The sequence below is a fragment of the Monodelphis domestica genome, chromosome 2, assembly GCF_027887165.1.
Source record: "Monodelphis domestica isolate mMonDom1 chromosome 2, mMonDom1.pri, whole genome shotgun sequence".
Taxonomy (NCBI): domain Eukaryota; kingdom Metazoa; phylum Chordata; class Mammalia; order Didelphimorphia; family Didelphidae; genus Monodelphis; species Monodelphis domestica.
The window spans coordinates 17,727,952-17,743,506 of NC_077228.1; the positions used below are offsets into that span (position 1 = coordinate 17,727,952).

The window sequence follows — 15,555 nt, forward strand, 5'->3', positions numbered from 1 at the left end:
ATCCAGTTTATCACCACAAAAGACAACTCTGGAGCTTATTAATGAGAAACAACTAGAAACAGATTTGGGAAACATAAAAGCCAGTGACATATGGTTAGATGAACTCATGAAATCTGAGTTTACAACATCTGACATAAGTTGACATGGCACTGAACAAAATCCAATGAAAAACATAAGGATTACAGAATTCAGTGATCTAGAGTCAGACTCAGACCAAGATGATTCAATACCAAATGGTATAATAATAATGGACCAAAATACCAATGTAGAACAAGAACCATATGAATTTTTCAAGCATTTTGATTGGGATGTGTGGGACACAAATGAGCAAAGTGAATATCTAAACCTAGAACAAACAAAATCTTATGTAGATAATGATGATGATGATGATGATGATGATGATGATATCATGGAGGACAGAAAAAGCTATGAGAAAGTAGAGAAATTATTTGCCATTTCTAGAGTTAATAGTTATGAAGAATTGTTAGATAAATTATTCTTTGAGAATAACAATGCTGATGAAGTATCTATCTATACAGACAGTGATTGTAAATGGGAAGAAATATATTAAAGAACAAATTGAAGGAGAGAAATATACAATTTCACATCTATCCTCTAACTTCATCAACATGACATGACAAATATCATCTGTAGTAAAGGACTGTAACCAGGATTTGTTTGAGTTCCATAAGGGTAACATACAACACAAAACCTTGTGAGAACAAAGACTAGTCCTAGGTATAAAATATTGCAAAAGAAAAACTAAGGAATTTAATCACATCAAAAATATCCCTAAGTTCAGTTAACTCTAACTTCATTCAAACCTTTCCCTGTATGTTATTATTTTCTGGGAATGATTTTAGTGCAGCTGCATTTTCCCATGTACCACTGGGATGTGTATATTCATTCTTCCCCCCTTTACTCCATTCATATGGTTCTGGTTTTTGTGTTGCTATTGAGTTAACTTCATGACTATGACAAGTACAAACACCACATTAATGGAAGATGGGAAACACCTAGGATGCTACTGAAGGATCTACTCACATTTGATAAATATCTTATCAAAGACTTGTGAATCTTAAAATTTCTCATACTTGTGAATCTTAAAAATCGTCAGACTCTACTTCGGAAGATTTGATTAAGCTAAACCCATTTTAAACAATGAAGGTACTTGATCAGGAATGTGGGGACTTCTAACATTACTCCACCCATACTTAGGTATACTTTAGGGGAAGATAAAGTTGTAAAACTCCTTACTGAACAATGAAAAGGTACCCAGCCCATACTTAAAGTAAATCTAAAACCCTTAAGCTGGGTCTATTTTTAGATCTAATACAAAAAGGTGCTAAGTACCTATGAGGGTCAAATTAATCACTAAAAGGTCAAGCAAGCTTAGCAAGAGGTGTGAGGTTTTAGTCTACCCAGAGAAGGTGATAACAAGATGTGAATTAAGAATGGTCAGTCCTTTGGAAAACGTCTACTATGACATAAAAACTTAGGGGAGGTGATATAGGAGAAAATTCTCTTTAAAAGGAGGTCAGAAGGCCTCTGAAAGGGAGTGCAGTCTTGGTAGCTGAGTTGGAGCTCAGACTAGTTGGAGTAGCTGGGTCTCTCTGAATATTGGAATCTTGCTTGGGACAAATCTTGTGGTGAGTGGAGTAAAGACTGACTGGTCTCTCTTAAAGCCTAGGCCTAGGCCAATGGCCTAGGCCCCTTTCCCATTATTTCCTCTTACTCTCTCTCTCCCTTTCCTTAATTCCTTATTTGTATTAATTAAAATCTCCATAAAACCCAGCTGATTTGGGTATTTCATATTTGGGAATTTTTCCCATGGCAACCACTTTATTTTTAATATAAAATCAAGACACAAAAAATTATCTTTACAGTTTTGGCAATTCAAAGTCTTGAAACCATATTTTCATGGTCACAGTTTAAGGAAACCACTCTTTTGTCTGTAACAGACTTTAATACCAATCTATAGATGAGAACTGAAACAGGTTACCCATATCTCTCAACTTACATCCTAAAAATAAATCTCTATCAGGGGAAGGAAGAGAGGGAGGGTATACCATGAAAATATTACCTCATAGTTTCAGACATCTCAAAAGAAACAAAAATGTGGTCATGATCAAATGTAAAACTACATTATACCCCATGACATGACCAGCAATGAAGAAGAATAAAATAGCAACAGCAAGAATAGCCCAAGCAATATTTAACAACAGTTTCTATAAATGGAAAGCTATGAATGAGAAGACAAGAAGAAAACATATGAAAGCATTGCATATAATAACATAATGAAAAGACATGAGAGTAAAAATTACAACAGAAACAAGCACTGCAAAGGCAAATATGAAATAGCTCCAGACATACATACATATTAGAATTATAGCTCCAATGAAAAATAATCTCTGCTCGCAACAACAATGCAAATGAAACAAAGTTACTTGACTAAGAAGACATAACTCTATAAAATACATTATATCATATATCATTCTATCTATACTAACAAGAACACAGAAACCCACAAGCTAAAAGCAAAATTATATCTTTAAGAAAACTTCAAAATTCAAGAGCATTGCTTAATATGAACATCTTAGAGAAGCAATCTATACAAAGGGATGCTAAGTACTTATTAAAGTCAGGCAACTTGTAAACTTGCCAGGAGCAAAGAGGTGAAAACTTATTCAGAAGTTTTCTCTGGTTCAAACTTACTAAAGGGATTAGTCGACCCAGCAGTGTTTTTCTAATGGACTGTCCTTTGGAAAATGTCTACTGTGATTGGTAGATGTAAGGACTTAGGGGAGGTGACATAGGAGAAAACCCCCTATATAAGAAAAAGCAGAATCTCTTGAAAGTAAATCCTTTTGGAGAATCTCTTGAGAGAGGCTCTGGAGAAGGGAAGCTCTTGGAGAACAATCTCTAAGGAGGTCTTGCTGGAGTTCCTCTGAGGGGACTCTGTCCCTCTGGAGGCTCTTGAGAGAGGCCCTTTGAAACAGACTCTGGCTGGAAGGCTCTTTGAGGAGGACTCTGGCTGGAACTCTCTCTGAGGAGACTCTGTCACTAGAATCCTTGCTTAGACAGACCTTGTGGTGAGTGATAAAAGACTGACTGACTGATCTCTCTCTCTTAAGACTCAGGTCTAGGCCATGTTGGCTTAAGGCCCTTCATACTTATTTCCTTTTTCTCTCATTGTCTCCTTTTCTTTAATTCCTCATTGTATTGTTAATTAAATTCTCTATAAAACCCAGTTGACTTGGGTATATTCATAATTGGGAATATTACCTTGGCAACCACTTTATATTTGATTTAAAACCAAGACACTGTAGTGAAACATATTTTCTGAGGTCACAAATTTACTCACCCACTCTTATATCTACTACAATTTATATCTTCCACTATTTTACTCACTACAGTTTACACCCTTAAATCTTTTAACTGCCACAGTTTATGGCAGACAACTATTTTAAATATAACAGTTTATGGTAGACAACTCTTTTAAATGCTACAGTTTGAAAGGCTTCTAGCATATCTTCATTGCAAAATCATAATTGCTGTGTTTATATTAAATTAATTAATTAATTAATTTTTAATGTATTCCCAAGGAGTCATCATTCCTGTTCTCTCCCTCCCCTCTTAAATGGCAAATTATTTGCCATTTCTAGAGTTAATAGTTATGAAGAATTGTTAGATAAATTATTCTTTGAGAATAACAATGCTGATGAAGTATCTATCTATACAGACAGTGATTGTAAATGGGAAGAAATATATTAAAGAACAAATTGAAGGAGAGAAATATACAATTTCACATCTATCCTCTAACTTCATCAACATGACATGACAAATATCATCTGTAGTAAAGGACTGTAACCAGGATTTGTTTGAGTTCCATAAGGGTAACATACAACACAAAACCTTGTGAGAACAAAGACTAGTCCTAGGTATAAAATATTGCAAAAGAAAAACTAAGGAATTTAATCACATCAAAAATATCCCTAAGTTCAGTTAACTCTAACTTCATTCAAACCTTTCCCTGTATGTTATTATTTTCTGGGAATGATTTTAGTGCAGCTGCATTTTCCCATGTACCACTGGGATGTGTATATTCATTCTTCCCCCCTTTACTCCATTCATATGGTTCTGGTTTTTGTGTTGCTATTGAGTTAACTTCATGACTATGACAAGTACAAACACCACATTAATGGAAGATGGGAAACACCTAGGATGCTACTGAAGGATCTACTCACATTTGATAAATATCTTATCAAAGACTTGTGAATCTTAAAATTTCTCATACTTGTGAATCTTAAAAATCGTCAGACTCTACTTCGGAAGATTTGATTAAGCTAAACCCATTTTAAACAATGAAGGTACTTGATCAGGAATGTGGGGACTTCTAACATTACTCCACCCATACTTAGGTATACTTTAGGGGAAGATAAAGTTGTAAAACTCCTTACTGAACAATGAAAAGGTACCCAGCCCATACTTAAAGTAAATCTAAAACCCTTAAGCTGGGTCTATTTTTAGATCTAATACAAAAAGGTGCTAAGTACCTATGAGGATCAAATTAGTCACTAAAAGGTCAAGCAAGCTTAGCAAGAGGTGTGAGGTTTTAGTCTACCCAGAGAAGGTGATAACAAGATGTGAATTAAGAATGGTCAGTCCTTTGGAAAACGTCTACTATGACATAAAAACTTAGGGGAGGTGATATAGGAGAAAATTCTCTTTTAAAGGAGGTCAGAAGGCCTCTGAAAGGGAGTGCAGTCTTGGTAGCTGAGTTGGAGCTCAGACTAGTTGGAGTAGCTGGGTCTCTCTGAATATTGGAATCTTGCTTGGGACAAATCTTGTGGTGAGTGGAGTAAAGACTGACTGGTCTCTCTTAAAGCCTAGGCCTAGGCCAATGGCCTAGGCCCCTTTCCCATTATTTCCTCTTACTCTCTCTCTCCCTTTCCTCAATTCCTTATTTGAATTAATTAAAATCTCCATAAAACCCAGCTGATTTGGGTATTTCATATTTGGGAATTTTTCCCATGGCAACCACTTTATTTTTAATATAAAATCAAAACACAAAAAAATATCTTTACAGTTTTGGCAATTCAAAGTCTTGAAACCATATTTTCATGGTCACAGTTTAAGGCAACCACTCTTTTGTCTGTAACAGACTTTAATACCAATCTATAGATGAGAACTGAAACAGGTTACCCATATCTCTCAACTTACATCCTAAAAACAAATCTCTATCAGGGGAAGGAAGAGAGGGAGGGTATACCATGAAAATATTACCTCATAGTTTCAGACATCTCAAAAGAATGTAAAACTACATTATACCCCATGACATGACCAGCAATGAAGAAGAATAAAATAGCAACAGCAAGAATAGCCCAAGCAATATTTAACAACAGTTTCTATAAATGGAAAGCTATGAATGAGAAGACAAGAAGAAAACATATGAAAGCATTGCATATAATAACATAATGAAAAGACATGAGAGTAAAAATTACAACAGAAACAAGCACTGCAAAGGCAAATATGAAATAGCTCCAGACATACATACATATTAGAATTATAGCTCCAATGAAAAATAATCTCTGCTCGCAACAACAATGCAAATGAAACAAAGTTACTTGACTAAGAAGACATAACTCTATAAAATACATTATATCATATATCATTCTATCTATACTAACAAGAACACAGAAACCCACAAGCTAAAAGCAAAATTATATCTTTAAGAAAACTTCAAAATTCAAGAGCATTGCTTAATATGAACATCTTAGAGAAGCAATCTATACAAAGGAAATCCGCTTGTGATATCAAACATCAAAGAATATAAGATAATATCATATTTCAAAATCATCACAGATATCTTGAGAAAAATTTATACAGTACAACATATTAAACATGCCCACACATGAAGATTGTCATATGGAAAAACATACTTCTACACATGAAGAATCAACTCAAACTTACTTCCATGCACAAGGAAACAAATCAATCTTATATACACGCATATGAAAAGCATATGAGCATGCATGTTCCTGTATGTTCCTGTATATTAAAGAACACAGGACTTCAATCAAGGTGAGATGACAGACCATGTGTGTATGCTGAACAGAGGAAAAACCCAAGACATGTATGTTTCTACAATCAACACCAAAAACATGGAAAGACTTTGAAATCTTGAACTGATGGTCAAGAGATCATGCAAAGATGCAACATACATTTTAACTTCACATAGAAGTACATACACACATACAATTACACGTAACTACAATGTAGATAGGAATCTCATGAACTGGTAAGTATAAGACATTTCATGGTAAAACACATACACAAAATTCATACTGATATACTTATAGGTTTCTGTGGAAAATTCAAAAAGACAAATAGAATTTTATCTGCATGACTTTACACAGAAATCACATACAATATTGCATTATAACTGTACACATATAAAATCTGTATAGATAAAACTATGTACATTTGTAAATACTAATGGACTAACAGACTAACAATGTTAGGGCAATTTATTATTTTTCTAATTACTAACACAAATAAGGAAAGCTTAGAAAATTCATTCAAAATCCTAGATGAATTATGGAGAGATGTATAGCATTATTAATGTAGGTTAAGCTACATAATAATTAGTAACAGTTGTTCTTTATAGATACTTTTATCTATAGATTAGACAATTATAGTCATTAAAACAAATTATAGTCATTAGAATAAAAGGAAATTACATTGTCAAAAATTGTTTAAATTGTTGCACTGTTTGCTATTATGTTCAAAAACATATTTCTGTATTGAATTTATGATCTACACCACTTTCCTAAACCCAAAACTTATAATAGGAATATTTTGTCAGAATATTGAAGACATAGTAGGATTTTTTATTGGGGGGGGGGGTAGTGGAATGGTTTAACATAGTATAGGTTAAAACTTAGACAGTTACGAATTCTTCAAGATACAATTAACAAGTGAGTAGTGTTGATACAGAATACTGGTTATATTCTGTCCAAGAAGTTAAATGGGGATTTGTGAAGAATTGATTAAGACTGAAGAAAACCTTTCAAAGTAGATACAGTGAATGGAAGCTTGAAGATATGTCCATCAAGGAAAATTCCAAAGGAGAATGTGACCAGGTGGAAAGCAGTTTTGAACAAGCTGGCACAAACTCTTTCTTACTCACTTTTTTCCCTTGGACTTCGGAGAAGGAGCAATAAAGAGAAATCTCTGCCTTTCTGGCTATTGCTTTCTCCTTGAAAGATTTGGGGCTTGGCTCTGAAGATCTTTGAAAGTTGCTAATAATATCCCTCTTAAAGACTATACAACTTTATTTAATTATATTGAGATTCATATTAGATTAGAGAAATCCTAAATTTGCTCGCTCCCATCTAAATTCCTTTACTCTTCTTTCCTTAAAAATAAATCCCCATTTCTAGTATTATAGAGTGATTTGTCTGTCAAAAGCTTCAGTCAACTTACCAATTCTGAATCCCTGCTTGACTCCAAATGAAAAGATAACAATGTGGGAGAAGACAAGAAAGAATTCTGTCTTCCCTATTACCTTATTTCTCAGTGTGTTTGCCCAGCACATCCAATTACATTAAGCAACCCAGTAAAAGGAACCTTCTAATACCCCCTGACATCCTGTCTGTGCCATGCTTTGGAGGATTCATTGTTCCCTGATCTCTTTGCCTTTCAGGGAAGAGGGTCTGCCTGGGAGAACAGGTGGCTCAGACTGAGCTCTTCCTTTTCTTCACTTGCCTGCTTCAGAGATTCACATTTCAGGCTCTCCCAGACACCCAGTTGAGTCTGGACTTCCAAGTTGGCCTGACCATCTCTCCTGTCCCCTACCAAATCTTTGCCCTTCATCGAGAGACAGTCCAAGCTTAGCCTGAAGGGGAGACTGTCGAGGGGGTGGGGAAGGACCTGGAATACTTATGACTCTTAAAATTTTAAAATCACTATTTGGGCAATCAGAAGGAGTATACAACAATGGAGGTTGTAGTAGTAAAATGAGTAGGATAATATGATATCCAAAACAAAAATTTGAGTGGTGTTATAGAGGTTTATACTGAGAGAAGTGAGAAGGAAGAAGAATGGGATAAATTGTCTTACCTAAAGAGGTGTGAAAAATCTATTTTAATGGAGAGGAGGATGAGGTTGGTGAAAGACAGTGTTTAAACCTTACTATCATCAGAATTGAATCAGAAAGAATAGCAAACCATACTCAGTTCTGGATAGAAACATATCCTTTAGAGAAGAAAGTGAGGAATAAGAAAAGTTATGTGTGGGAGAGGATAAAAGGGAGGGTGAACTGAGAAAGGCAGTAGTTAAAAACAACCAAAAAAATTGTGAGGAGAGACAGAGTAAAAGGAGAAAAAAGAGGAGAATAAAAAAGGAAAATAAGATGGAAGGAAATACACAGTTCGTATTCATAAATGTAAATGTGAATGCAGTGAACCCCCCCCAAAAAAAAAAACAGAAGCAGACAAGAGAGTGGATTAAAAGTCAGAATCCTATGATATATTGTTTAAGAGAAATGAATGTGAGGGAAGATGGCAAAAACACAGTAAAGGTAAGGGGCTGGAGGAAAATGTATTGTGCTTCAGCTAAAGAAAATATGCACTGAGGGGCCACAAGGCATAATCCCTCTCCACAAAATGTAGAAAAGCAGAAATAATTAATACATCCTTTTCAGATCATAATACAATAAAAATTAAAATCAATAGAGGCTGTGAAAGGCAGATTAAAAATTAATCAATGACTAAATATTCTAATTCTACAAAAGGGGTGGATCAAAGAACAAATGATAAAGATGAGGCAATAATTTCATTAAAGACAAAGGCAACAATGAGGTAGTATAACAAAATTTTGTGAATTGCAATCAAGGCAATACTTGGGGGCAGTTTCATATCACTAACAGTATATATCAACAAAATCAAGAAAAATCAAATCAACCAATTAGATGTACAAATAAAAAATTAGGAAAAGAACAAATAAAATATCTCCAATTAAAAACTACATGGGAAATACTGAAAGTCAAGAGAGAAATTAATAAAGCTAAAAGTAAGAAAAAGATTTGAACTAATAAAAAGACAAGGAATTTGATTTATAAAAAATGAAGAAAATAGAGCATTTGTTCATTTCATTTAAAAAAGGAAAGAAAAATAAAATATCTGGTATCAAAAATGAAATGTGTGAATTCACTGTCTATATAAAGGTAAATTGATGATTAAGAACTATTTTGCCTACTTATATGCCAATAAATCTAAGTGAAATGGATGAATATTTGCAAAAACAGAAATTGCCAAGATTAACACAAAAGAAAATAGAATACTTAAATAATCTCATTTTAGAAAAATAAATTAAACAAACCATCAATGAACCACCTAAGAAAAATCCCCAGTGACAAAAAATGTTTCTACCAAACATGTAAAGAACAACTAATTCCAATAATATATAAAGCACTAAGAAAAATAGGCAAAGAAAGAGTACTCCCAAATTGTCTTTATGAAATAAACAGGATGTGAAACCTAAGCCAGGAAGACCAAAAAGAGAAAAAGAAAATTATAAACCAATTTACTTAAAGAGTATAGTTATAGTTCTAAAAATTTTCAATTAACATATCAGCTAGGAGACTACAGAAATATATCACAAGGGTCATTTAATAAGACCAGGGAGGATTTATACTAAGGATGCATTGCTGGTCCAATATTAGAGAAACTATCAGCATAATTAATCATGCCAGTAACAAAATTAATAGAAATCAAATGATGATTTCAATAGATGTAGAAGAAGCGTTTGTCAAAACACATCACCCAATATGATTGGGGTTTTAGCTTTAAAAAGAACACTCATACAAGTATGAATTGTATGGAAAAAGGTTTTGAACAAATGATATATGTATAACTCTGGAATTTCTTGTCAGCTCTGGGGAAGGAATAGAGAAGAGGGGAGGGAGAGAACAGGAATGATGACTCCTTGGGAATACATTAAAAATTAATTAATTAATTAATTTAATATAAACACAGCAATTATGATTTTGCAATGAAGATATGCTAGAAGCCTTTCAAACTGTAGCATTTAAAAGAGTTGTCTACCATAAACTGTTATATTTAAAATAGTTGTCTGCCATAAACTGTGGCAGTTAAAAGATTTAAGGGTGTAAACTGTAGTGAGTAAAATAGTGGAAGATATAAATTGTAGTAGATATAAGAGTGGGTGAGTAAATTTGTGACCTCAGAAAATATGTTTCACTACAGTGTCTTGGTTTTAAATCAAATATAAAGTGGTTGCCAAGGTAATATTCCCAATTATGAATATACCCAAGTCAACTGGGTTTTATAGAGAATTTAATTAAGAATACAATGAGGAATTAAAGAAAAGGAGACAATGAGAGAAAAAGGAAATAAGTATGAAGGGCCTTAAGCCAACATGGCCTAGACCTGAGTCTTAAGAGAGAGAGATCAGTCAGTCAGTCTTTTATCACTCACCACAAGGTCTGTCTAAGCAAGGATTCTAGTGACAGAGTCTCCTCAGAGAGAGTTCCAGCCAGAGTCCTCCTCAAAGAGCCTTCCAGCCAGAGTCTGTTTCAAAGGGCCTCTCTCAAGAGCCTCCAGAGGGACAGAGTCCCCTCAGAGGAACTCCAGCAAGACCTCCTTAGAGATTGTTCTCCAAGAGCTTCCCTTCTCCAGAGCCTCTCTCAAGAGATTCTCCAAAAGGATTTACTTTCAAGAGATTCTGCTTTTTCTTATATAGGGGGTTTTCTCCTATGTCACCTCCCCTAAGTCCTTACATCTACCAATCACAGTAGACATTTTCCAAAGGACAGTCCATTAGAAAAACACTGCTGGGTCGACTAATCCCTTTAGTAAGTTTGTACCAGAAAAAACAATACTGGGTCCACTAATCCCTTTAGTAAGTTTGAACCAGAGAAAACTTCTGAATAAGTTTTCACCTCTTTGCTCCTGGCAAGTTTACAAGTTGCCTGACTTTAATAGGTACTTAGCATCCCTTTGTATTACTTCTAAAAATAGGCATGGCTTAAAGAACTTTTTGCCTCATTATAAGTATGGGCCCAAGTACCCTCATTGTTTAGCAAGGAGTTTTTTCCCCTAAAGCAGTCCTTAACTACAGGTGGAGTAGAGGTCCTCCCATTTCTGATCCAAGTAGAGTTCTCACTGTCAAAATGGGGAATGTTCCCAGTAGGGAATTGTTCCAATTCAATGGAGAATCCCCCAATGTGGAAATTTTTAACATTCACAAGTCTGAGAAATTTCAAGATTCACACAATAAGATCAGCGATGAAACAATACACTCTATCAACAGTATTATTGAATATTGTACTGAAGATGTTAGGTTTAGCAATAAGAAGAAAAAGAAATTAAAAGAATTAAAGTAGGCAATGAGGAAATCAAGCTATCACTCTTTGGACTAGATATGATTTTGTAGTTAGAGAATTCTAAAGAGTAAGCTAAAATTATTGAAAAAATTAATAACTTTAGCAAAATTTCAGGATACAAAATAAACCCACAGAAATCATCAGAATTTCTATAGAATACCAACACAGTCTAGTAGCAAAAAACAGAAAGAGAAATTCCATTTAAAGTCCTTCTGAACAATATAAAATAACTGAGAGGTTACCTGCCAAGACAAACACAGAAATTAGAGGAACACATTTGCATCCAAAAGAAGTTAGAGTTAAACAACTGGAAAAACGATAACTGCTCAATTGTTTTCTTTTAATCTCTTGATGTTATTGACATTTATTTTTTCCAGATCAATTTCATCATGTTTTCTAGGTCACTAAAATAATTTTTGCTAGTTTCTATGATAATAAATAAATCAAATATAAAATTACACACATAGGATTATAAAACAAAGGACGTTTCAATTTCATGTATTTCTATTTGAATTTTATTCCAACCATTCTAATATATTCCAAAAATTCCAATTTACTCTTGTTACATTGGAATTTTATGATAGTTATATCTTCTTTCCTGATTATATGACAATTGTATTCTAATTGTGTTCAGATTTCATTTCAATTTTTCTAATTGTATTAGAATTTATTTTAATTATCCCAATTTATTCCAATCAAACTATAGCATTATTTCAATGTAATTTTCTGAATAAAGCTGGAATTGTTTTCTCCCAGTCGAGTTCATGAAACCCCACGTAGCCCTCACGGGTCCCCGGCTCCTTCTACCTTAGTTCTCAAGCCTGTTTTCAGAGGCAGCTTGTCCTGGGGAGCAGAAGGCTGCCTTGAAGTCAGCTAAGCTGGGCTCCAACCAGGCTCTGAAACCTACACAGAGTTGGGTGCCCTTGTCAGGTTCCTGATCTGTCTAGACTTTTTCCTCTTCTCTTCTAAAGCAGAGGCTGACTCTCCGGGGTCCTTCCTGCCCCAAAGCTGTGGCTCTGTGATATGGGACCTACTAGAGGGTCCGTTCATGTGTGGGTGCCTCCCCTGATCACTCCTGCCAAGTAATCTCTCCACTTCCCAGGGGACAAGCCCCGGTTTCCTTTCCTGGGGAGGCATGTTTTTACTCTCTGGAGGCAAGTCCTGGCTGAGGGCGGCGGGGTGTGGCACGGAAGAGAGGCTCGCACTTCGTGGAGCTCTCACTGGCTGGCTCACAAAACCCCGCCCTCTCAGCAAACCCAGGGAACTGACACAGCTCAGGCTTGATCTCTCCCTGGAACTCTTGTTCCTGGTGGCCCCTCTGCTGCTGCTGTTGCTGCTGCTGTAGAAGAACTATGTTGGCTGGGCTGGCCTTGGTGCTGGAGCTGGAGGAGGATGCAGCTCCCTCTAGGAAATGTACTCCCTTCCCTGCAGACCCTCCTCCTCTTCTCTGCCATTCTCCTGATCCTGGCCAGTTATGTGCAGAGGAGGAGGAGGCAGCAGCCTAAATACCCCCCGGGGCCTCTTCGGCTGCCCATATTTGGCAACGTCTTCGAGATAGACATTAAAAAACCCCATATCAGCATCCAGGAGGTAAGGAGTGCGAGGGGAGGGCAAGAATCCACCAGCTGTGAGGGGGCAGAGGAACTGGGTGGCTACAAACCTGCCTGTGATCATCCCTGCTCGACTCTACCTGGAAGCAGCCTCTTATGATGGGAAAAAAATCTGCTTTAGAGCCCCCGGGGGGTGGGGGTGGGGGACATTTACCTCCTTTGGAACTCGGAGAAACTCAGATGTTCATCACTTCTGGGATGAGTCATTGTGGAGTAATTTTTTTCCTTATGACTCGGATCAGATGGTCATTGAGATCCCTTCTGAACTGTCATCCTGATCAAATGAGATGATATATAAAACGTGCTTTGTAACTTTAAAGCAAAAGAGGAATGACGGTATTGTCATCATCATCATCACTATGCAAAGTCACTGAACCTCTGCTTTTCTAAGTTTCCTCTTTTGTTCAAAAAGAAGAAGAATCCTAGCACTTCCCTCCCAGTGTTGTGGAGATCAAATGATTTAATCATTTAAAGGGCTTAGCACAGTGCTTGGAGCACATTAGACATTTATGGACATGCAGAAAACAGATGGACAGATAGATGGACAGAGAGATAGAATGGGAAAGAGATAGGGATAGGTATGTAGGTTTATATTATACATAAGATATTATTATTGTCTATAAAATGAGAGGGGAGCTGCTTGAGAGAAGGGATTGCCTTATAGCTCTTTAGGTATCCTCAGCACTAGGCATAGTGTGGCATACAGTAGACTTTTTAAAAATTGACTGACAGGCAGAAATCTTTGTATGAAGCCTCTGTGGTTCCTTCAAACATTTGAATCACAGGCTCTAAATCTGGGACCATTGAGCATTTCCTAAAAACTATTTTTGATGAGTACATTTTAATACATTTGGTTTCCTTTATAATGTTATATATTCTCTGTTATGCATTTAGAAACTTTCTTCAGAGAAGGGATCCATAGGCTTCCCTAGACTACCAAATGGAAAACACCACAAAAAAGGTTAAGAATCAGTGCTTCAGTGGGGGCAGCTGGGTGGCTCAGTGGATTGAGAGTCAGACACAGAGATGGGAGGTCCTAGGTTCAAATCTTCCCTCAGACACTTCCTAGCTGTGTGGCCATGGGCAAGTCACTTAACCCCTGTTGCCTAGCCCTTACCACTTTTCTGCCTTGGAACCAATATTCAGTACTGATTCTAATATAGAAGGTAAGGGTTAAAAAAAAAAAGAATCAGTGCTCCAGGTCTCTGATCTTAGGACTTTGAAGAAGTTATGCCAGGAGCCTGCTGATCCCTAGTCTACTTGTTCAACTCTAGCTAAAATATTGGCACTGCCACCTTCCAAGCAGTGTTCCTTCCTATTAAGTTAAGCAAATAAAAACTGATGATTATTAATAATAAATGACATCAATTGGTAAATTAGTAAATAAATTAATCATTAATTTCTGATAATTATAGTTAGAATTTTTGTAGTATTTTAAGATTCTCAAGGTGCTTTACAAATTCAGAAATCTTTCCTGCTATTTCCCAGGTCCTAGTCTCACCCAAAATCACTTAATATTCCTTTGCATGTATTCTCTTTATCTATGAGGAGATCAATACCTTCCTATGTCATCTCTTTGAGGATGTGGATGATTTAGGTTTTATGACTGCCTGCTCAGTTCCCAGCACCACACCAGGGTCAGGGTTGTAGGAATCAGTGTTTGATGGGTTGAGCTAAATTCAATGAAATGCAATTGGATCAGACTTAATCGAGTGGACTTCATTGGAATTGATGTTTCACATTACTAGAATGTCTGATAACAGTACAGATAAAAAATAGCCTGAAAGTCAATGGAAGTTATCAACTCAAACTGACCTTTTTTCAGTGTGTCAGGAAATATGGAAATATTTTCTCCATGGATCTGCTCAGTGCTCCCATGATAGTTGTAACTGGATTGCCACTGATAAAGGAAGTCCTAGTCAACCAAGGCCAGGTGTTTGTTGATCACCCCAGATATCCTTTGCAATCTTACATCTTTAAAATAAATGGTAAGTTCCTTGAATTATGGCAAACATTTTATATCTCCACTTTTATTGAAAAGTATCTGACCTCTGACCTTCATCCTATTTGGAGAACTAAAACCCATAATATGAGAAACAGACCTTTTCCCTTTCCTTCCTTCATATCTAAGAGTGGGGTGAGGGGAGTAGATTTAATGGGAGAGTAACAAGAATTTCAAAGGGTTCAAATTCATCCCTTAAGAAGATCAATTAAATTCAATGACATATGTAAAACTCAGTGTAATTGCTTGTTGGCTATGGGCTATGGCCATGTAACCATGGAAAAAAAAATTCTAAATTAATTAATTAATAAAAGTTTTGAAATTAAAAAAATGAAATTAAAAAAAGATCAGTTAAAGTAATCTGAGATTTTCAACTTGAGAACAAAAAGACTCAATGGGAAAGGGGAGAGACATGAAAGCTTTCTTCAAAGGTTTAAATGCCTCTTAATAGAAAAGTAATTCGACTTGTTATCCTCACTACAAATGATAAAAAATAAACCAGCTACAAAGGATGAGGGTTACAAAGGGGTAAA

General features: G+C 35.8%; 1 protein-coding gene across 5 annotated transcripts in view; it reads left to right on the plus strand.

Annotated features, from left to right (window-relative positions):
* The window catches only part of LOC100031960 (cytochrome P450 2J4-like), a 153,002-nt gene that overhangs the window by 66,275 nt on the left and 71,172 nt on the right, over window positions 1–15,555 (plus strand). The window contains exons 1-2 of one of the 5 annotated variants that reach the window (XM_056815037.1): window positions 12,703–13,000; window positions 14,846–15,008. In XM_056815037.1, coding sequence (XP_056671015.1) covers window positions 12,803–13,000; window positions 14,846–15,008 — 361 coding nt within the window. In that variant the 5' untranslated portion in view covers window positions 12,703–12,802. Of the gene's footprint in view, window positions 1–12,702; window positions 13,001–14,845; window positions 15,009–15,555 lie in introns of those variants that run through there. The other 4 variants (XM_056815035.1, XM_056815036.1, XM_056815039.1 and 1 more) reach the window with 4 other exon arrangements.